This window comes from Amblyomma maculatum, chromosome 9, assembly GCF_055883805.1.
Source record: "Amblyomma maculatum isolate TAMU_Amacu chromosome 9, ASM5588380v1, whole genome shotgun sequence".
In the NCBI taxonomy this organism is placed as follows: Eukaryota; Metazoa; Arthropoda; class Arachnida; order Ixodida; family Ixodidae; genus Amblyomma; species Amblyomma maculatum.
This window is the reverse complement of record NC_139352.1, coordinates 41,216,952-41,240,918: the sequence shown is the minus strand read 5'-3', so window position 1 is coordinate 41,240,918 and position 23,967 is coordinate 41,216,952. Positions and strand designations below refer to the sequence as shown.

General features: G+C 45.7%; 1 protein-coding gene and 1 non-coding gene across 2 annotated transcripts in view; one reads left to right on the top strand and one right to left on the bottom strand.

The window, feature by feature from the left end:
- LOC146178912 (ATP-binding cassette sub-family C member 2-like) overlaps nt 1-23,967 on the bottom strand; it is a 123,515-nt gene that overhangs the window by 8,456 nt on the left and 91,092 nt on the right. The window contains exons 14-22 of the mRNA XM_084578654.1: nt 22,184-22,386; nt 17,747-17,923; nt 16,807-16,974; nt 14,203-14,378; nt 13,923-13,998; nt 11,562-11,775; nt 7,857-8,167; nt 5,848-6,180; nt 4,378-4,479 (exon numbers count right to left, since the gene is read on the bottom strand). Coding sequence (XP_084434780.1) covers nt 4,378-4,479; nt 5,848-6,180; nt 7,857-8,167; nt 11,562-11,775; nt 13,923-13,998; nt 14,203-14,378; nt 16,807-16,974; nt 17,747-17,923; nt 22,184-22,386 — 1,760 coding nt within the window. The remainder of the gene's footprint in view (nt 1-4,377; nt 4,480-5,847; nt 6,181-7,856; nt 8,168-11,561; nt 11,776-13,922; nt 13,999-14,202; nt 14,379-16,806; nt 16,975-17,746; nt 17,924-22,183; nt 22,387-23,967) is intronic.
- Nucleotides 9,675-9,747, top strand: TRNAP-CGG (transfer RNA proline (anticodon CGG)). Its single transcript has one exon. It is a non-coding gene; the product is annotated as a tRNA-Pro (tRNA).

Here is a 23,967-nt window from a genome sequence, read left to right as displayed (position 1 = left end):
TAAACGTTTGTGTTAGGTTCAGAGGCACCAAGTTCAGCTGAAGACAAACTGCCCCGATCAGATAGTTATCCCCCAAAATTCAGATGACTTTGAGAACTGTGGCAGTGATGCAAATAATAACGCGTCATGTCAACTGCATGACCGGCGAAAATACCAGCAATACAGCAAATAAAAGGATTGGCTCGGCTTTGGAACGCATTGCGTTAAAAGCATCATATCTCACTGGGCGCCTGCTCTGCGAAAAGGCTGTGCCTGGAACTACGTCGCACGGAACCGGTAAATATTTCCTCGGTTTCATGGAAGAGATATAATCAGTGATTTTGAAGCTCTCCGATATCTTACAAACGTTTTTCGTAGGATCGGCACCATAAGTTCGACGGTGTGTCTGTTTCCACTGTTGGGGTCAGCACAGTAGATACTTTTAGTTTAGCGCTACCGCTTACCGCGACCACCTACCGCTACCGCGCGAGCGTCAGTAAGCATTCGCAGATCACCCCGATGGCGACAGATGGCGCCCCGTTCTCGTCAAATTTCGGCGGACGCTGCACGCGGGGACCAATCAGCGCGTACTGTGCTGACGGTGCGCGGGAACGGTAGACGGCCGCGGTAAGCGGCAGCGCTAAACTAAAAGTCTCTAGTGATTCGGGTTTACGCAGTGGCATAGCCCGGTCGAGGGGGGAGTTGCTTTACCATGTCTACGTGTCCAGCATATTCACGTGACGTCATCTCTGCTCTGCTCTGGTCAGCTCTGCTGACAATCATGACACGAAACAATAGAAACAGAGAGAGAGTTGCTACAGCGCTTGGTGATGATGGCCTCAAAGAAACATGCGCTCTGGCTGTGCAGCGACTCTGTGCTGCAAAGCATCTCAGATGTGCCGGAATCGGTGAGCAGCTGGGAGGAGTCGAATCACCACAACCCCTAGTTTTAGGCATACCGGCGCTGAAGCGTCCCTTCTTTTCTCGGCTCTTTTTTCGCGCGTCCTGTATACAGCTGCGACGTCAGGTCGACATGTACCTCAATTCGACAGCAACTCAGCAACTTTAAACACTGAAGTTGATGCATCTCTCAGTCCGCAACAGAGCGTTACGCGCAGACAAACGTGTTCTGTAAGTGGATTGTAGAGCGTGAGTGCTTACATAAGCACGGCAGTGGTGGCGCTTTAGGGTGCAATGTGAAGACGCTCCGGTGGCCTTTGCTGTCCTGTTGATTTCATGTTTAAAGAGACTCCTGAATTGTACCCATCACTTGCTGTCGCCGAGTAAGTTGTGTGTGTAATCTGCGATGTGTGCCATTCGTGAAGAATTCGACGTGTCGTTGTGAACTTATTTCGCCATCGACTGCACTGTTGTGTGCAGAAAGGCAATCCGTTGATAAGGCGTGCAAAGTGCAGTCAAATGTGATTTGACCGATGTGTTCTACGATCGCTTCTTACTGCAACCCGGGCAGTGATAATAATCAGCTTAGGTGTTCGCAGTACAGAGTGACTGCTGGCCACAACGCGGCGAACTCAGAGGCGAATGCAAGCGGTCCCCAGTGGGACGCGTTCGATCGGAGACAACGTTAACATTATGTTACTGTCATGGTAACTTTATAAGTAAATTATGAGCAACTTTACAAGATAGTGGCTGTGGCTGGCCGTCTTGTAAAATTTATTTTTGTGTTCTTAGTTTCGAACCACGCAACGCTATGCCGTAGTACAGTGTTGCCACACCTGGAGCGTGATAAATCTTATAGGGAATAAGGCATGTTCGACTGAGAGTTCGTTACCGGTACTTTGAGGGCTTCAGCAATGTGCTTGTACCGCTACGTGCTTGACAAACACGATATATTCCTGTTCTGTACCGCTTGACAATTTTAACCCGTTTCAACGCGCGGACGGCTGAGTAACTTCTAGCTGCTTCTAAGTAAAGATGACGTATTTGATTTGACGCTATGCGCCTAATCGGCTGCACAAAGCTTTGTTCGACATTCAAAGCTGAGTGAACTGCGCACCACTCTACTGTCATTTTAAACGCGCTAGCTTCGAACTTTCAGTGATTTGGGTCTGCATTTAAACCAACTGTCGCTATACCGGACAAACATGAGGACGGGACGTTTGCCTGCCGTGCCCCAAATAACGCTGCTTACCCAGAAACAGATCGTCCATGTTTTCTGGTACATTAATCGGGAACTGCAGCGAACACGTCTCCGCCTGTAAATGTCCGCTACCCGGTCATCGTTTCTTTAGGTTTTAAGTACGGGCGTCTCAAATTATTAGAACTACTGCTCTGTCTTGTATAATGTCCGCCCATCTGTACAACAAACCCGGACGAAGTACAGTGAAGGACGGTACGCTGTACTGAAAATGAAGAAGTGAATTCTTTATTTTGAAGTACCCTCTAGAAAAGAAATTGCTTAAGCCATGACTGTGCGGTAGCATCTAACAATTTAACGTTGACCACTTCATTTGCTGTGTTTTCGCTGTTTTCCGGTAAATAAGGGCTAGTATAACGTTTCTTGTGGATTACCACTAATCACGGACGGGCTTTATGCATTGTGAGATGCCATTTTGCAAAAGTGGAATGGACGCTGACTCGCACGTGGCGGAAATACTAGTGATAGCTTGCTTCATTTACTAGCAGATCAGATCACGTTTACAGATACAGAGATTGCTTATTAAGGTGCGAATAGAGGTCTACGAAGTGAATGTGTATTTTTATTTGCGTACGCAGCGTTCGGCTGCCACCGAGGTTTTGACAGCAGAAAATTGAAGCTTCTAGACCTTCATTTTGTGTGGTAGCTTTATCAGGAAGCCTGTCGGGGAGGATATCTTTGTCACGCAGACAGTTTGGCCATTCTGTCAAAGGGCATTGAATTCTAAGAAGATTGGCCAGTGCTACACAAAGCCTTTGCTATGGTAGTATAGAATACAGTATTGAAATATTTAATGCAAGCTTGCAAATTATTTTTGAAATATCGAGGTCCAGTTAGTGCAACTTGGCGATGAGTAAACATTGCGGAAGAAACAACGGAAAACAAAATAACAACCAAGAAGAAATAATTAAGTCGTTTTATTTTAAGTAAGATGGTTTACACTGCAAAGACTAGCTCATTAGTTACTTTTTATACGTTAATCATAGTACCAGCCTCAATGACTGAGAGGTGTTGTTATATAAATAAAGCGACGTTAATATTTTGCAGTGTGTCACTGCGTATCGGTTTTTATTTCGCCCCGGCCATCGGCGCAAATGATTCAACCACGAGGCTTTAGTTATAATGTCCAAAAAAGTGACCACGACAATTACAATTTTGCGGCAGCTTCGCCGAAAAAAATAAATACTTTTGAAATTGAAACAAAATATTTTTCCTCCTCACCTCGCCCTCGCTGTCTTTGTACTGTGCCGAAAAGTGAAGCATTTGAATAGCTTTTACGTAATACCTTTTAATTAAATATGTTTCAATACTCGGCTAATTTTATTAGTAATGAAAAAGTGTGGGTGGGTGCTTATGTTTTTCATTTTTGCTTAATCTTGCTAAACTCGCGTCTTCCGTCGGATCGCATGTCAACTACCTAATGATAAATGAAGACTCGCTATTTGGTAGCGATGCATCCGGATGAGTTAAATCGTTCCTTAGCGACTAACTAAATGTGGGTCGATATTGCTGGTGCGATATGGGTATTAGCAAAATAAGAATCGATGTGAAGATAACAAAGGTAACGAGGTCCACTTTTTGACTGCTCTTCCCATTAAGCGATGACTGCAGCTACTTCAGAGTGCTTCTAAGCGACATACACGTACCCACTCTTGATGGGAACTGGAGGTATATGAAAGGACATATACAAGAGTGATGCATGTGCGCCAGGTAGCGCCATAACGTCGTTTAAACTTTTTGCATTCCACCAAGAAGAGAGGTGGAATGTTGAGTTCAGGACAACCTTTACTTAAGTAAGGGTTGTCCCTTACTTAAGTAAGGATTGCCCCCTCACCCCTACTTAAGTTGAGGACAACCCAGAGGACTATGGAACGAAAAATGGTAGGGGTAACATTAAGAGATAGGAAGCGTGCAGAGTGGGTCAGAGAAATAACTCAGGTTACCGACATTCTAGTGGAAATTAAGAAGAAGAAATGGGCATGGGCACGACATGTAGTGCGAAGAGAGGATAACCGATGGTCGCTTAGGGTAACAAACTGGATTCCAAGGGAAGGAAAGCGTAGCAGGGGGCGCAGAAAGTTAGGTGGGCGGATGAGGTTAAGACATTCGCAGGGGTCAAGTGGATGCATCTAGCACAGAACCGGGTTAAGTGGAGAAATATGGGAGAGGCCTTCGCCCTGCAGTGGGTATAGTCAGGCTGATGATGATGATGATGATGAAGAAGAGAGTTAAGTACTCACCTCCGGAGAGAGCTCTGTGTACTCCACGCAGCGCTCGAAGGAGACAATCATTTGGAGCACGTTGAACAGCATCACACACAGCAACATTAATGAAAGTGGCACCTGTATACAGGACAAAAATCCCGAACGCCGTTACAAAAGTTTTTCTAAGGAAGACAATCTTCTTTCTTTTTTTTTTGCTGCTGGTAGTTGCAACGCGGCCACGGTAATTAGAACCAAGGTCCGACTAATTGAGTATGGGTCACCCGACACTTTGGGAGCTATCTCGTTAAGAATGTATGGTTAATGAGAACAGAGATAAGAAAGCGGATGCATGAAGTCTCAGAAAGTCCCGAGCGCTTGTACCAATCACCAATGTGCCGCGTGTGACATGTTCGGTCATACGTAAAAGAAAGTAACGATACGAGTTTTTGCATAGCGCAGGAGGAGGAGGAGGAAGATGAGGAGGAAAAACAGGGAGGTTAACCGGTAACAGAAACCGGTTTGATACCCTGCACTGGGGGAAAGGGATGAGTGGATATAAAAGTTGTGGGTAAGAGAGGGACTGGTGAGGGATGGGGTCACATCACATCACGTCGCAGTCATATCACGTAACATAACAGCAAAATCATAGCCTTTTGCCTAGCGGAGACGTACTAATGTGGACATATACCTGGTTGCACGCACAGTGGCCGCACCGCCCCTTACCCTTGCGGACTGTCTGTCAGCAGTCGGTATCTGGTAAAACGGTATATGCTTATGTTAAATACATTTGCTCTACGTTTCTTTTGCCCGAGCCTAATAGTACTTCGTTAACAGAGTACATAGGTGTCTAAAAGCAGTCGCAAGGAGTCTTTGCGATTTGGTTTACAACAAAGTTTGAAGATGTCCAGATGAAAGAAGCAGTAACAAGGGGCGACCGGCGAATAACATAATTCAACCAAAAAGAAAAAAAATTGTTCTCTCAATTACAGAAATAGAACACATGAACAGATACGAAGAGATGGCGCATTATCTACAACGTCTATTCCCCTAATTACGACCGTTACGCATTTCTCCCTCCTAGGAAATGTTCCTAGTGGGCATGGGGTAAAAGGCTGGGGCTTGGTATGAGGCATCCATAGATACGGCATACGCTCCTCCATGACGAACAGTAATAAATGAGCGCAACACAACGGGACAAAGAGGAGAAGGGACAACACGACGCTCCCGTTGCGTTGAACGCATTTATTGCTGCTCGTCATCTATCACCAACTAGCCCACTCAGCTATACTTCTATGCTCCTCCAGACAGAAAATCTTTTGCAATGTTGCTGACAAAGAAGTCGCGTTAGCATCACTCACTCCAGTGGCATATTCAAGTCTCAGATCAGAAGCAATTGTGCGAATTTGCAACGAAGATAAATGCACTATGGTAGCCAAATGATCTGAATCCGAAAGGGCCAATCAGAGTCCACGTTTCGGTTTTTCCGGAAGACCTTAAATCACCTACCGAGCAAGCCGAGCTGAGGGCCAGGCCAAGACTGCTAGGGTCGGAGTGTCCAGAACGTGCAAACACAGTGTTGGCAAGCAGCGTACAGATCACAACCAGGAATCCAGCAGCGGCTGTCAACGTACGCACGAAGCGGTACGTGGCAAGGTAACCCGAGTAGCCACGCATCATATCATCCGACAGGCGGAAGAAGTGCCTCTGGAAGCGCTCAACCACGCCGTATGCTCGCACGCTGCTGAGGGCGTCCACGGTCTCAGTCGTGTGCTGGAGAAGCCGGGAAGTTCCCAAGCTCTCGGAGTATCGGCAGGGATGCGAAGCTTTAACCGCCACGTTCTGTGAATAGAGGAGAAGAACGAACTGCTATTGCGCTAAAACAGGAAAATTTTCGATTTAAGCGTGGAACAGCTGTTGCGCGTTCAAGACTTAGCGCAAGAAAATTAAAGCACAGAATACTTTTGGTCTTCGGAAGGAAAAAACCCTCACCCCACAAAAAATACAGGCAAGAGGTTGGACTGTAGGCCAGAAGAGAGGAAGACCTGCACTTGTGGCTAATGCACAACGTTAAAAGCCGGACCTTGTTCCGTTTTCTTGAAGACAAAAGTAGACACGACTTAATTTATAGTTAGACAGCCCCATTCTATGCCACACGAAAAGTTCTGGATTACAAGAAAAAAAAAGAAAAATATCAGCGTGCATGTATGACAGCCGAACAGAAATGAAACTCCCGTGAGCTACACTATCAGGGTATGTATTACTTTTGTTTGCTTAGGCGTCACTGGACAATACACTGCTTTGTCTGTAGATGAGCTCCAGAGCTTCGGGCTACGATGTACGATGTAAAGTATCATGTTTACAGCTAAGTTACCTCCTCAATACAAGGGGCAGAAATCGACTCTACTTATTGTGTCATGATTCTTACAGCGAAAGCCACAAGCCACAGCTATAAAGGTACTTAGTGTTTCCAAAAGTATTGGGCTTTAGTTTTCTCTCAATGGTATGCATACAGGAAGTACGCAAACGTGTTGGCAACTGACAGCATTAGCTAGATAGTCGCCGACCTTGGAGCTCTAGCGAGTAGAAAGGGTTTGAGCTATTTTAGGTTCTTTGTTTACGAAGGAAGGAGAAGGGCTCCAGCATCAGCATTTTTGCGCCCTGTATAATTCTTCTAATTCTACTAAAATGAAGGCGTCCGTCTCAAAGTGAACATCTCATTTTGAAACACCGAATATACATTTACCAACTAATACAAAATACACTTCTGCCTTGCATGAACAAGTAAAAAAAATCATGAAATTTCTGAAGGCAAAGATCTCATGTGTTGAAAACTTTTTTTCTAATTGCTTGCTTGTGCGGTCTGTAGCGCTGTAGTAAACCGCATTTCACAGCCATACCATTTACACTGCTATTGCACTAAGTGCTGTCGTGTCTCAGTGGGCCGAATGGTAGACAATGCGCAGTGTGAAGCCAACAGCGAGGCATATATAATTTCAGAGGTTATTTAAGCTGTACAATGCGGAAGTTAGTAATTTCTTACCATTGCAAAGGGCTATTCATTGCGACAGCTTCTTAGCTGCACAGACACTACTGTGTGACGTTTCAAGCTGCATTAGCGTTTGGGCGGGTAGAGTCTGAACAGTTAGACGCAGGGTACTTTCGTGGATAGGAAGACAGGACTGCGCGGCGCCCGTTTACAATTACTCAAAGCTGGGTCCCTTAAGTGGGGTAACACTAATTGTGTGTTGTGTTGGGTTTAATAGCGCATAACCAGCTAAAGCTATCATGCGCCAAGCATAAACTATCCCTAACATTAACTATTCTGAAAATATGAAGTTCTAATGCACTGGACTTAAACATTGATAACGAAGATAACAATGGCCAAAGGTGTATGTACAAAACAAAAATAAATGAACAACGCCCGTCAGGGCAAAACCCGCATCTGGATCCGACGCTTATATGTATAACATCGCCTCTGGAATGCCCCAGCACAATATAACTAAACACATACTTACCACTCCGTAGAAAACGAAGACAGCCACGACGAGCGTTACTCCGACCACGGCGGGAGACTGGGTGCCGACCACGGCCACCTTGGCCAGCGTGATCAGTGCGTTCTGTACGGTCTGTTTGCCGCTCAAGAATGTGCGAGCGTCCGGGTAGTCGATGTCGGCCGAAAAGCGGTTCATTATGCGACCCCTTGGCGACTCATCGAAGAACGACACGGGACTGCGCAGTACGTGGCTCAGCATGTCGTTGTGCAGAGTGCGAGAGAGGCGTTTCGCGGACAGAGCCAGCAGCACGCTTCCGACTATCCGTAGTGTGACTGCGAATATTCGTCATGGAGAGCGAAGGTTACGGCGGCTCTGTTTGATTTTAACATCGCTCTGCGCTGAATAGGGTAAGAAACAATCATCAATTTTCAGCGGAGCTATGCGAAATTATGCGTAATCAAGTGAAAAAGACTAATGTGAAGCTATCTGCGCAATAACATACTTTTGTCCATTTGGCCTTTCTACCCACGTGCACAGAACCTGAAAAGAGAGTGTCGCTAGTATGGACTCGGTGTGCGTATGTTTACAGTTACTTTGGTGGGGATAAGGTACTGAAACTTTTAACCAAGTCGACACCACAGTGCGACTCCACTGCGAACTAGGCTCGGGACAACAGATGGTTGGTTTGGGCTAGTTGGTAGCATAGGGATTTCTTGAAAAAGTTGCAAGTTAGCGCCTGCCCTGTCAACAGCTGTGTCGTCTTTGTCTTTATTTGCGCTGTTTTCAAGAAATAGGCTCGGGACGATCGGCAGCCGCGGCACCTGCTGTATGAGTGTTGCGTGGCCGCATAAAGACGTTGTCCAAACTTTCTTAGAAACCTATTGGCCATTTTTCGCCATCCGCGCTACCACTGTGGTCATCATAATCTCGTTGAAAAACTCACTGTGCGGACTCGCCCTGCGTGGTGCCGAGCACTGTGTAGCAAGTACTTTCAGACGTTGTCTCTTGAGCCCGCCGTGACACAAAGGAAGCTCGGTAGCACTTCTGCATGCCTTTTCTTTGTTCAGTGCAATAGTCGAGCACCGATCTATGCCGACAGAATGATATTCAGCCAACCTCAAAGTCAAACTAGCATGGGTTTGACACTTTTGCACGTGCTTTTCAAAGTCAAATCATAGTACAAGGAGTGTTACCCCATGTCGTGCCGGCTCTTTGACCTTAAAGTTTTGTACATGAACAGGGAAAGGTTGGGAGCTACCAGTCGATTGCGTTCTCGTGGCCAACTGCAGGAAGGGATGGTATTTTCAGAGCAGAAACGGCGAACTGGTCAATAAGTTATAGTGCCGATGATCGTGTGTTTGCGACGATATCAGCAGATCGATTGAGGGGAAATGAGGGTGCTCGTTATAATACATGAAGGAAAGAAGCCAACAGTCGGCGAGGCCAAGGAAAGCGTTGGGGATGGTACTTTTTTTTTTAATGTTTACTGTTTAATGTTTTTAATGTTTTAATGTTAAAGTACCATCCCCAACGCTTTCCTTGGCCTCGCCGACTGTTGGCTTCTTTCCTTCATGTATTATAACGAGCACCCTCGTTTCCCCTCAATTGATCTGCTTGTAGCTTACCGGGTCTCGGTTCTGGCAGTCTTGAAGCCATAGGTAGCGTAAGAGGGTTCTAGCACAGCTTTCGCCCTCGCTCTTGATCACGTTCTACGTGACGCTGGCGGTAACAAAGGACGTTCCACGTCCGCCGCTATGTCTGAGGGTGGCGCTGGTGTACACTCTCAAGGTTCGCACACAGACAACATAAATACCCAAGCAAGTAGCGGGGGGGACAGCGGCCGATGTAGCTCAGTTGGAAGAGCACCGGACGCGGTATTCGGAGGTCGTGGGTTCGGTTCCCACCATCGGCACGTTGTTTTTTCTTCTACTTTGTGTTTAATTATCTTTCCCCTAAACAGTTTACATTACTAATTTCTGTGATTATCCAAGTAAACATTAAAAAAAAGACATAAAGTACCATCCCCAACGCTTTCCTTGGCCTCGCCGACTGTTGGCTTCTTTCCTTCGACGATATCAGAGTAATACAAGAAATGGCTATATACCGCACTTTTTTCTTTTATTCAATCAGCAGGGTGATATTCGTGGCTAACGGTTGCCTTTAAGGCCCCAATGTGACACCCACACTCGACAATTCTGCCTTGCCGTTCTCTGAGTTTTATGCTTCCACACTGGTACTTGGTCATTCCAAGCTGCTGTATTTCATAGTCCGTTTTCCAAGATTTCTTTCCAGGTGGCAAGAATGCCAGGAAGCGATATTTTTAGCAACGACATGAGTGACTGAGTAATAATTTTATTCAGTGTCCGGCAGTGTTTAGCGCTACCGGACTGTTCTTTTTTTGTGTGTCTCTCACGTGAGGACGTCGAGGTCGTTTCTATTCGCCACCTCGAGAACCTGCTGGACGGCCCAGAGTTGGTTGTTAAGGCTGGAGATGCGCAGAGCTGTGGACAACCTCGACAAGAGGGTTTGGCGATTAACACCGGGTTGTGCGCTTTACACTTCCAGAGGTTGCACGTGTTGGGGTTATATTGCAGCGGGTTCGGGTACATGCTTCTCGGTAATTCCTACAGGTGACTGCCTGATATATGCAGGTTTTTACTAGGCGGAAGGAATGTCGGTTGGGCAAGATAGAAGGCTTATGGTTAAGCCATGGAAGCTCGTCACTATGCCTCCCCCTTCTTCACTACGACTCTTTCTGGCACGGTTCGCGAGATCGTTGTCGTTTCAGGAAAGCTTAAATTTCTTTCCCGCTTTCGACGTTCTACTGACAGAGTAAATAAAAAAATGACCGATGATCACGGTACTCGGTAATTCCAAATTTGAGTACAGCTCTTCAGCTTTTCAAGTTTTAAACTATGCCGCGGCGTAAAGTATTCAAGAGACATGTTTTATATACACGCAATTAGAACACACTATATAATTTCACAGTTTTGACCTCTACAAAGAAGCATTTTATGACAACTGCTACCGCCACTCCCGTGTTTCGAAGACCCCGTCTCGAGCGACGCGTGGATAACGTGGACAGCTTTCTATTCTGCAAAAGCATACTTTTCCGCTTACAGTTTGCCCATTACTTAGGCTCCACTTTTAAGGGCATGATTTTACCACATTAACGGTTCCCTTTTGTGGTCTCTCGTTCCAGTTTACTTTCCAATTTAGAGGAAATGCTACGGGTTAAACCACTATACTCTCTTGATTTCTGCCCTTGTTATATCAGACGTCATCTCAACATCACATAGCATCACATCCACAACATCACGTCCCCACGCTGCCATTTACCAGACTGTCCGTGTGTTTGTATTTCGGATGGCCATGTCATTTTGCGGGAAGCCGAGCCGAATCATAAGCCTCGGGGTTGGCCAGTGTCATTTGTGATAGGGTTGCCCCCTGGGACTGTTTAGATGCCCACCGGTTACGCCGACGGAGACGGAGAAGCTGCTCAAGCTAGGAATGGACGTTTAAAAGCTACGCTCCTAAGACTATTTCAAAGGAAACAATTAACTTTTATAAAATTTCCGTGATGATGCGTACCATCCGTTAAGCACAAGGACACCAGGACGGATATCCATGGCAGGTAAGCTAGGAATGGACGATTAAAAGCTGCGCTCCTAAGACTATTTCAAAGGAAACAATTAACTTTTATAAAATTTCCGTGATGATGCGTACCATCCGTTAAGCACAAGGACACCAGGACGGATATCCAGGACAGGTATTGTGTAGGAGAGCCAGCACTGTCGCCGGCCGACTCTGAGTCCGTCCACCACTTGATCCACAGCTGTTGAAGTGCGGATGCAGCGGCGGCCGCCATGAACGCAAACACGCCTATGAAGGCCGGCCACTGGGCGAGCCGGACCAGGCAGCACATAAGCTGCCAGCCTGTCTGGGAAAAAAAGATGCGCGCTCGCTCAGGTGCATTATAATGAAGTCATATCGAGAAAAATTAGCTCTTTCTTGATCTTTATACTTCAAACACGCACAAAGAAAACGTCTTTTATTTCTGCTTACCTTCATAGCATCATTCACATCGCCCCCGAAAGTGTAGTATGTGGATATATCCGTATCGGGCTAATCACGGCTGTCCTTATTCCATGAAATTTCCTAACGTTAAATCTCCCTTTTGCTTACAGTCAGCCAGAGTATATGCTCAACTATCCATAGAATCCAACAGGTTACCTCAAAAGCAACTTGGGTACTTCTTTACCTCTTTTGGAGTTTAGAACGAGTCCATTTGTTCAGGTCCAGATTTCACCAATAAATCAAAATTTTTTCACAAAAAAACGTTACCTTCTCTTTCTTCTTATCACTCCTACTATTTTATCATTTTATCCGCAGGGACAAAAATCGCTTATACCGGTGTGGTTTATATGGCGTGATTTTCTTGTTAGGTTCCCTGCTTTGTATATTTCATCTCAGCTATTAAGCGAGGGCATTATAAAATTCACAGAGCCACTGTGGAATTTGCACTGCAAAAATGCGAAAGCCTAAGTCGCAGTCGTTGCTGATGCACACGGTGCATCATGTTTTCTCTCAATATCATTATAAACTAAAGCACCGTCGTTATCATTGCTGATGTCATCACTATCATTACCACTAACTGCAGCGTCATTGTCATCGCTAGTATCATCCTCACGGCAGACAAGGAGAGTTATGTGCATTTCACGACTGCTGGCATGTAATAAATAGCATGCGGAAAAAGGTGTCACCGTCACCGTAAGTGAAAATTGAGAAAAACCTGCCATAAAAAAATATGCAAATGAATGGGATGAATTCCCCGCCATTGAGGTTCCCAGCCTTGTCATTTGCATGCCAGACGGCCAAGCAATGCGTCGGTCGCGAAGGGTCGTTGGTATCAAGCGTTTTAGAGGGTTACCTGGCAAACGTTCTGGGGTCAAAATGTCTTCCTAACGTCTATGAAGGCGAAAATTTTATAGGCTCAGGAGTGTGCGTCCGTCTTCAGAAAGTGTCACACTCAACTTGTCAATCAAATGATGGCGGGGTTCTCTTTATTATTTAAGAAAAAAATCAACCTCCAAGGGCAATCGAACATCTACCCCTACGATTACCAGCCGAGAGCGCTAACAGACTAAGCCACGCCAGGTACGTGAGAAACGTATCTTAGTTTTCCATGTCTAGCGTGCCTGCCGTTTCCATGGCAACGTAGGGGCACAGCGGCAACGCCTTCAACCCGATCTCCAGGAGGGTGCTTGGCGCACGCCATCTGCCGCCAGCTATGACGACCAAGCACCGCGACGAGAGCGCGCCATCGCTGCCCAGTGGATCTGCTCACCTAGAACCCGGCACGGAAGAAGCACTGTGTGATCGGCGGGGTTCCGGCAAATAACATATATTATGGTGAGGCTACCAAAAAAATAAATAAAATAATATGCCTCTGCCCGTGCCACTAGGTATAACGGCAGAATCTCCCAAAGTCTTTCGCTTTATCATTCTTAAGTGGCCTTAAGTGCCTGAATAATTTTAGGGATGTTTATTGATGTTACAATAGTAATAATGTAAAAAATTAAACTAAACAAGAAAAATAAATGCGGTAGGAAAAGATGCCATCAAAGGCGCTATCGCATCAACGCCTAAGGCTAGTTTAGGTTAAGCGTCATCCTAAATTTTTATTACTGTTTTGCAAACGGCTGTGTCCTTCTCCCTATGCCGTGCAGCTGCAAGCGAGATCGTCGGCCATCTATGGAGTGTGACGGTGCGTTTACTATGCCTATCACAATCAGCTTCTTCAGTTACCCGTCTTAAGCCGGACGAAGGCTCTACAATGGGAAAGTCTTAACGTTGTGACAATTCCCATCACCTCCTACTATCTACTTCTGTCCTTGTATTCGCAGACACCTTTCCTAAGTTCTCTATCAATTCAGGCCAAGCGATGTCTTCGGCGTATAATTACACAAAATCTAGCTATAAAGAGGACTCCGTATAGAAGTGCTGTTGTGCAAAATAGATACGCCTTAAAGCATAGACCTTCTAGGAACATAATGTTTAGCACTGACCAGCCCCTATAATGCTCACCTTTCCGGATTCTCCTAATTCGTCGTGAGTTATTCTTCCAACTTCATTGTTTTCCCCGAGCTCCTCTGTAAGTGCACTGGAAGAAGAATCGGTGCATAGAATTTCCCCAGCCCAGCACGGAAGTTAAATGGCATTTGTAAATTGCACACGCGCGAAGGAAATGTTTCGTCCTGAAGCAAATCATGGCAATAGAAGAAGCTCATTAAAACGATCTCGTCGCCGTTTTTAGAAAATGTCCCCTGTATCCTGACTGCGATGTACGTCGATGTGCGAGTCTTACCCTTGTATGCTGCCGCGCTGGCTCAAGTGGTGCGCTTCGCGGAAGTTTTGTGGCGAGTGCGGCTCTTTAATGAGGTCTTCGAATCGGTCGTACACCCTGATGCCCTTGTTGTGCACTAAGACGAGCTTGTCCATGTGCTTCAAGTAATTCGCTTGGTTGCAGACCATGATTCTTGTCTGAAATAAACGAAAATAGACCACAAAAATCGAGTCATTTTGTATGGCTTCGTTAAAATGAAGAAATAAGGGCAATGCAGAGCATGAAAAAGGTAACTGCATTTGGGAAGCAATGATGCAAACGAAGAATAATTGTCTGGAAATTTGAAAAACAATTACAGACAGACACATGCCACTGATGAGAAGCTAACCCACGACCAGCGAATATAGAAATGTGAAAGTAGTCGGTGCGGATCCTAACTGGGTAGGTTTTTTTTCTAATAATCTTTAGTCAATTATTTTCATAGTTGCAGCAATACTTCGCAATGACCATCACAAAATGAATTTATATGTTTTCCGTTGTGTCATTGGCTGTTGGCTCCTTTCTTATGTATCTCATAACAAAGCACCCCACCTTTCCTGCATTCTTTGCTGATTAGCTTAACTATTGCTTTAGTTCTGACGGCCTAGTTATCGCAGGTAGAAAGAGGGGGTTATCACAAAGCTCCCACTCTTTCCGTCAGACCACAGTTTACTTGACACTTGCTCTGTCACAGGACGTCGGCCGCTGCAAAGCACAGTGGCGAAGGCAAAGACTCTCAAGGATATGTGACACGCAACGTAAATATATAAAAAAAAAAAGAAAACTGAAGAGCCGCAGCCGCAGCCTAGTCGGGAGAGCACCGGACGAAAACTGATGCCTCGCTCTGTCGTCAAGGGAACACTAAAGAATAGCATGCGTCAAAATAGCGCACAAGAAACAGCACAGCGAAAAAAAAAACAGCGCACATAAAAAGCAGTACAGGTTAAGCACTTTTCACTGCTCAATGAAAAGAACAAGGCTATGCTTTATTACTTCAATATCATAGAAAGCTGGGCGAGTTGGAGGCGGTTCAGCAAACATGGGCCCTTTTCACCACTTAATGAAAAGAAAAGGGTTATGACTTAGTGCCTCAACACAATAGAAATCTGGGCGAAGTGGACGTTGCTCGTTATGTGGCGATGGCGCAATGCAGTCGCCAGCAAGACTGATTTTTCCGCGTCGCCTGCGTTCGAGAGCCCATTTGCGCTCGTGAAGTTTTATAGCTCAGTTAATTTCATTTTTCAGGTCTTACAGCTGTTAACTGCAGCAACTGACTGAGAGACGACGTTTCAGCTGCGCGGGATCCTTATAGTTCCGGCACAGTAAACAACACTGTTTCCGCGACTCGAAGGTGCCAGATTCGTATACACAGCGTCGACTTTGTCATTTTGGTCTTCAACTTGCAGTTCTGAACATCACGTGCACTTTCTCCACAACATGCACATTTGCGTGGCAAATTTTTATGCCCGATATTCACGTGTTTGGTTTGATTTACTTTTGCAAAATATTTGTGTTTGTGCATTTGGGGCAGAGCTGAAGATTCCAAAACACGTTAACTTGGTAGCGGATGGTGGTGTGGTGCTGCTTCTCTGCTATTGCCCTGGAGTTTCATATGTTTCATATTTATTGCACTGGCACTTATGAGAACGGCCTTTCTTTTTCTCTGCAAATTAAATTTCTTTTACGGTCATCATACCCATAAATTACGAAGAAGCGCATTTGTTCTATGGGAACTTGTTTATGAAAAGAATTTGTACACATAAGAAAAGATTGCACCATAGTGATCGATGTCTGCAGACCTCCATTCGGGACGGTTCTAAAGTTTTGCTATTTACTGTGAAAAGAAGACACTAGCTACTGTGCGGCAACTTGGTCTTGCATTGTTCCGACGCCCGCCGGGGGCAGTATACCACTTGGTCTCTTTGTACGTTGCGGTGTCTAACATTAGTGGCCAAAAGTCGTTCTCTCGGAAGAAAAGAGCCAACAGTTCTAAAAGATTGACTGAACGACGCGAAAGAGATGGTCACGAAATTGATGTGCACGAATTTCATGCGAACGAGATTGCGATAGTTGTCGTTTTCAGTCTCGATAATTCATCATCATCATCATCATCATCATCAGCCGGACTACACAGAACGAAGCTTCCCTCAGACAACGCTGCCTGCTGTTGCGTGGGGTTCTAGGGGGAGGTGAGTGCTGATGTTCGTTGATGCGTGGTCTTTACGAGGATAGAAGCTTCACTCGCGGAAACTTTATATAGAACGTGTCTGCCACATTCACATATATTGCGTTAAAATTTCTCCCAAGTCTCTCTCTTTATTGCCGCACTGGTGTAAAATTCACTTGTCACATTAGGTAAAATGGTCGTCCAGATCCGTGTTTAGTGTGCACTGAGTGGTGCAGTGTAGTACAGTGTTGAGTACCCCACTTTTCTGAAGTCAGTGAGAAGGTGGTCAATTTTAAAATACCTTTTGCAGCATGTTTCGATATGCGTAGTTAAAAGCATATAACACCTCTACAAGAAAAAAAAACCGCTATGGTTTTAGAGATAGTGCAGTAACACGGGGAAAATAACAAAGCACTTGCCCTATTGCGAAGAAGGCCATTTTTTCCGATGACATTTCTGAACACCGAGCTGGCCACTACTGGGTCCAAGGCACTAAGAGGGTCGTCCAGCAGGTATATGTCGCTCTGGCTGTAGACGGCCCGGGCGATGGAGATCCGCTGTTTCTGGCCACCACTCAGGTTGGCGCCCTGAGGACAAGCATGCATGAGTGAAGACAAGCATGCAATAACCGGAACATTACGACTTCGGCATTCGGTTTCCTTTCATTGGAAACGTAGGCTTAGAAGAAAACTGTTTTGAAGGGAAAGCTCTATAGTTTACTGCGTTGTGCAAAATTTATTTATTTGTCTTTATGATCGCCAATTGTCTTCCGCATAGGCGAGTACTGACTATAGGTAAATATTCTTATTCTCAAGGACTTAGGTAAACCGCTTTTTATGAACAGAGGTTAGGTTAGGTTTAGTGAAATTATACAAGTAATTCAATAAAGCATGGGGCTCGCCTAGTTGGTGAATCATACTCGGAAAGAAGACAGCGCAAAAAAGGACCACCACAGAACCAGAGGACAACAGAACCAGAGATTTTGTGTCGTGTCCTCTTCTGTGGTCATCCTCTTTAGCGCTCTAATCTTTCCGATTGCCGATAACTCATAGTTTACCGATTGCTTATTATATTCAACTGTTCCCAATCCTACCTTCTGAACACCGTACTTAGTTGTGCTTTGTTGAAAAGGACATTTTTATCCGTAGGAACTAGTATACAGCCTCAGCAAACACATATCAGCAGAAGTTCCGTATTCTCGGTGAAACAAACCAGCATTCTTCTGCATCAAACAAGTATATGACCACGTTGAAGAAATGTAATTAACTACGCAAGCATGTACAGCATTCACCAGATCTCTCAGCAAATGAGCGGGCTAAACAAGCATGCCACCACTCTGTCACTGGGGCCTAACTGTACCTTCTCACCGACTTCAGTCATGTCGCCTGAGCTCAACCTGTTTATGTCGTTGTTAAGTTGACAGCTTTGAATGACACGGCTGTAGAAGTCTGGCTGCATAGGCTTGCCGTACAGGATGTTGTCTCGGATCGTCATGTTGTGCACGGCTGGCAGTTGCGGGACGTAAGCTATGCTGCCCTGGAATGGAAAACAGCGTAGTGGCATTAAGTAACGCACTGGCTATGCCGCCTTTGTTTTTAGAGAGTTGCAATAGAGAAATCAGTTGCAAGCGCTTGCACTTCAGAAGTAGCAGTTCTATAGCGCATATATATATATATATATATATATATATATATATATATATATATATATATATATATATATATATATATATCATTCGCAAATCTTTACTATATTGCTTCTCTGAAGTTCGCAGTATATGACATTCTTTTTAGTTTAACGCCCCAAATTGACTCAGGTATGAGAAACGCCGCACTGGGGGGCTCCGGAAAAATTTCGACCACTTGGGGTTCTTTAACGTGCACTGACATAGCACAGCACACGGGATTCTTGCTTGTCTCCTGCATCGAAAAGCGGCCGCCGCGGCCGGAATCCGACCGCGCATCCTTGTGTAGAGCGGTCTAGCGCCCTAACCAATGTTCGACCGTGCCGGGTTGGAAATGCCAAAGAGTGCGAACGCAACTGGAACTCTGCGTGGATAGGGACTGATGTTTTCAGTACTGATCAGCGTAACATTTTTGGAGCATCCTTTCCCGCTAATAACGTGTGACGTACTGGTGAGCTTAAAATACGTCCAAATTAAGCGGTATTTTTTCTGCAAGGTCCTGCATGAATGAAAATTCTCTACTCAGCATGCTGCATTGATGGCTGTTTTAAATAATTCGAAACGGAAGGTAGCGTAAATTTGACTCATGAACGTGAATTCGACTTTGAAAACTAAATGAGCTTAATGTGTCGAATCGTTTTCAGGTGGAGCTACCGCCGAAGTAAAATGTAGCTTTCTAAGCACAAAAAGAACGAAGAGCAACCTGTAATGAAACAAAAACTGTGCTTACAATACCTTGGTTGTCTTTTCTCATCGCTTTCGTCCATCCATATACACTTATCCCCAGTTTATCTTCTGTACACGTTAATTTTCTGGGGAATTTCATTATCTTAATTCTAATAATCATCATCTGCAGCCTGACCACACCGACTGCAGGGCAAAAGCCTCCCCCATATTCCTACATTCATCTTTAGTACGATGTGCCACGTGATCCCTGCAAACTCCATAACCTCATCGACCCATCTACATTTCTGCTGCCCTCTACTACACTTGCATTCCCTTCCACAAAAATTAGAAGAGTTCAACGCTGCTGAACCGAATATTGAGCGAAAGCAATAGCCGCGGGTGACCGAGCATTCTTCTAATACTTCTTCTTCTTCTTCTTCCCCAGCCCACACATAAAGCTCCGTTTAACAAAGCCGCATGAACGCGCTTTAGTGGCCTATAGAGGTACCGAAATGCCAAGGTCTTGGCTGGCTGATTTTAACATAAGCGTCCCATGTGAAACGAGAGACCCAAGTTGGCAGCTCCTGTCAGCTTGGGGTCGTCTACAGGGGTCGTCTACGGGGGTCGTCTAAAAGTCAAAGGTCAATGATGGTCACCGCCGTTCCACGCTGAAGGCTCAAACCGCGAGCAGTATTGCTTTCGCAATAAAATAGAGTCCCTAATCCTAACGAACATCGCTTGTCTTGCCTTCGCATCGCATGTTGTGCTTAGGACTACTTATGTATTTTTACTAGAAAGATATTAACTCACTTTTGTTCCCAAACCCACTCTGCACGCCGGTAACAACGGTGGTGCAATATGTAACACTTGGTGGAAGGCGCCATGCACCCTGGTTACCGAGACAATACGCTCCAGAGCTACTTATACACCCATCGCCGCGTTGGTGGTTAAGCCTCCTCCATTATAGAAGCGCAACAGCATTAGCGCCACCATATTTTGTCACGTGACCGTTGCACTATCATCGGCCTTTGGACCTCGGTTTCGAGGATTTTTCAGTTTCCTACAGCCGCATCGTAAGAAGCAGTTATATGGTTCCCGGTGCGGATAACCAACTGGATATACAGCACAAAAATTTCAGTGGGCGAGCATAGTATGCACCGGGGCCATGACATGTTTGATTTTAACCAGCCGTCTTTCTCGCTTCTGTCTAACTTCCAGCATCGACCCTAATGTGTCGAGAAACCGGTATGACGGTGTGTTTTGTTCTCAAAATAACGTCTGATCATATTGCGGGCCACATGATTTGTTGTCAAAGGGCTAAACTAAATGTCCGTATTATATGAGAGCTTGCTTTCCAGGTTTTTCCAGCGCACAGTCGTCGTGTTTGAGGTGATGGCGCAATCGACACTTGACGTTATCGTTACAAAAGGTGTTTGCCTCGTAGCTAAAACACTGTGCCTACCAAGTGACCTCATGCATACCACGTACCTGATCGCAACTTCATAAGAAACAACAAAAAGAAAATGACGTTAAGAAAAAGTTTAAATTTAAAAAAGAAAGAAAAACACCGAATTTAAGTCGCTAAATTTACGCAACAATGATACCATCGCGGTGTGCCCTGCACTGGGGTATTTTATGAGCTGCGCTCGATATCCGTGTTTGTCACAGTCGAATGCCTCGAAATGTTTTTCTTTTGGCGGAAGAAAGAATGTGCGCGCGAAATGTGTGTTCACCGCTTGACACTACAAGATTTGCATCCGAATGTGCAAGCGCGTGTCATCACGTACGTATCGGCCAGACATCATATAACCTTCGGACAACGTTGCGGCGTCAAAAGGGAGACTATGCACGGCGTTCAAATACTGCCTAAAACGCTAGGCAGAGTCGGAAACGACGGGGCAAAACCAGAACAAGACTGTGCGCTACACCGCATTCGACGTGCCGCTGACGGAAATAGCCCAACATTTACAAATTTTTGCCACGAGAAATTTCTCCTCTGTCCCGCGCATGGGCGCATTTTGGCAAGAATCGAATCCCTGTCGTCATACGTGAGCAAGGCTAAGCCTGGTACACTTCGATCTGCCTTCTGGAAGTAACGAAGTCATTTGGAAGGTACTCGAATTAAAAGATAGGGCATGATTCTGAGCGTCAATAAGATGGTGTATTGCGATGAGATGGCGTATTGCGGCGTTGAGATCTTTATGGCGGTGCCACTGATGCTACTGGCTATGAAATCAGCTAAAGCGTGGGGTGCGCTGTAAAATGTCCTTAACGATCTGTACCCACGATGTCCGACAGGGAATATGAGAAACATCCAAAGCGCGAACAAGGAAACTAAATCACAAGAGGAAATTGGGCTAATCTTAACCAGGACATGTACAACGCTGTCGTATTTTATTTCACTTCGAATTTTCAAACACTCTCATTTACAAGTGTTTAACAGCCTCGCTCGCGTTTACTTTTCATCTAGAGCTATTATTTTTATGTTCCTAGCAACGTTTGACAGGAGCTGCCAATTCAGGCCTCTCCTTTCATATAGCTAAGGATGATAACATAATCACCATGCTAAAATACATGAATTCATGTTACCCATAGGCCACACTGGCACGTTCATACGGCTCGGTTCAAGCGGGACTTTATATGTTGGTCGGTAGCCTACGCTATCGCGTAATACCCTTAAAGGCAGAGCTTAACTGTCGCCCATTATTTTCATGGTCTCTTTTTTAAGCGTTAGTGTTTTCTATACTTTAACGAACGAGCAACTAGCCCAAAATTTTTCTTGATTTCAAAACTGCATTCGGCATCCGTGCCATAGCCACTCTTAAGGAGACACGCGATGGTCGGCTATCTGCGGACCAGTTTTTTTTTTCTTTTATTGCGAAAGCAATACTACTCGCACTTTCAGGCCTTCGAGTGACCCGGCAGCAGTTACGTCTTACCCACGTGACGCTGTGACGTCACACCCCACGTGACACACGGGCTGGCAGGAGCTGCCAGCTTGGGTCTCTAGTTTCACATGGCACGGTTATGTCAGAATCAGCCTGCTAGGACCCTGGCATTCGCGTTACCCTATAGACCACTAAGGCATGTTCATATGGGCTGGTTAAAGCGGGGATTTATATGTGGGGTAAGGAAGAAGAAAAAGAGAAGAACGCTCGGTCACCCGAAGCTAATGCTCTCGCTCAATATTTGGTTCAGCAGCGTTGAACACTTGTAATTTTTTTATGCGCTGTGCTCCAGTGTTGTCAACTGTGGCTGAGAAATGGAGATATAACGAGCATTCTATATCAGTCTTGTCTACTGTGCGTAGTAGGCTGCAAACAATCTATAAAGGCTCTAAAAAGGCAGGCAAAGCATTTTGCTTTTGTATCGCTTTTCAAGGAGCTCTTACACAGGAGATGTTATCAGAGTAATCGTTCAGGTCAATTCGTTCGTTGTGTACCCACCGTGCTTTCTAAGTGCCCTTCGTTGAGGTGCATGTCACCCAAAATGGCAGCGAGCAGCGATGATTTGCCGCTTCCTAGGAAACCCACCACGCCGATGAAGGAGCCGGGCTTGGCCTCTAAGCTGATGTTATTGAGTTGCGCTTCCGCCTTGCCTTCCATTGGCAGAGGCCAGGCAAATGAGCATTTCTTCATTCTGACGGTTCCTGCAAGCAAAAAATTTGGAGGACGCTTAAGCTTCGCCTTCAAGAGTGGAACGCGATAGCGTTATTGCACCTCGTCGAGAAAACTTACTAAACGCAAGGGTATTGGGGCATCCTCGCACCGGTACCCGCGCGGCCCGAAGGGGAGAAGCGGGTGAGCAAAGATAGTGATCTAAAGAAAGGAAAGACGCTTGATTCTACAACCTGTGAGGGTGCACGGCGAAACGTCAGAGGCGAGTGGCGCGCCACGTGTCGGGGCAGCGCCGCACATTGCGAGGAGGGGTTCTTCTGTGTTTGCCGCAAGATGGCTCTGCATGTGCGCAGAGAGCAGAAGAAATGTAGCGGAAACGTACTTCGCTACTCGTGTAACTGCGACTTCTGTAAGTAACATGCTCATAATTACCGATATACACTGCAGTATAACGTTCTACGGCATGTTTCTAAGGCAACACCGCATTCACTAGAAGCGCTTTTGTACCGCTTTCAAGCATCGAACTCGTGGCTGAGGAAGCATCGAACTCGTGGCTGAGGAAGCATCGAACTCGTGGCTGAGGCAACAGCCTCAGCCACGAGTTCGATGCTTGAAAGCGGTACAAAAGCGCTTCTAGTGAATGCGGTGTTGCCTTAGAAACATGCGTAGAACGTTATACTGCAGTGTATATCGGAGGAAAGGGATTTTTTTTTTACCGTGGGGGGCGCACTGTTTAATCTGCAAGCAGCCGGAAACAATAGACCATGTTTTTTTGCATTGTTGGGAAGGGGTTTATTTCTGGGATGTTTTGCAACGTACGATAAAGAAAGAATTTCCACTAGACTCCCACGGCATCCGGTATTTAAGCACTGATAATGAAGATGGCGTTCCGTATGATTTAATCATGCTCATGGGCCTCCACTCTATATGGCGTTCCAGAATGGCGGGCTATCACTGCGACAGGGACGCTCGACCCGCTAGAATATACTTTCGAGAAAGTGTGAACTGGTTTATTGCCATACAGAAAGTGGCTGCTGAACCTCCCGGATGGCTCTCAAGGGTAGAGCCTTTGCTGTCGTTGCGGGAGTTTTAATGTACTGAGACGAAGCCAGCCTGACATTGGCTGATGATGACCTTCCAATATGTACTTTGTTTTGTGTTATTCGTGTTGTGTTCTTGTGAAATGGTATGAACCAAAGCCAGGAAAAAAAGAAAAAAAAAAGAACTCGTGGCTGAGTGGTAGCGTCTCAGTCTCACACTCCGGAGATCCTGGTTCGATTCCCACCCAGCCCATCTTGGAACTTGCTTTTTATTTATGAAGTGCATGTTTATTTATGAAGTGCATGTTTATTTATGAAGTGCATGCCGGGATTTATCGCTCACTGGACGCCGACGCCGCCGGCTTTTCTGCGACACGAGCTCCGTAACGCTACCGCGTTAAAAAAAGTTGAACCCGACATCTGCGGCTGCGTTTCGATGGAGGAGGAACGAAAAGGCGTCCGTGTGCTGTGCGATGTCAGCGCACGTTAAATATCCCCAGGTGGTCGAAATTACTCCGTAGCCCTCCACTACGGCTCCTCTCTCTCTCTCTCTCTCTCTTCCCACTTTCACTC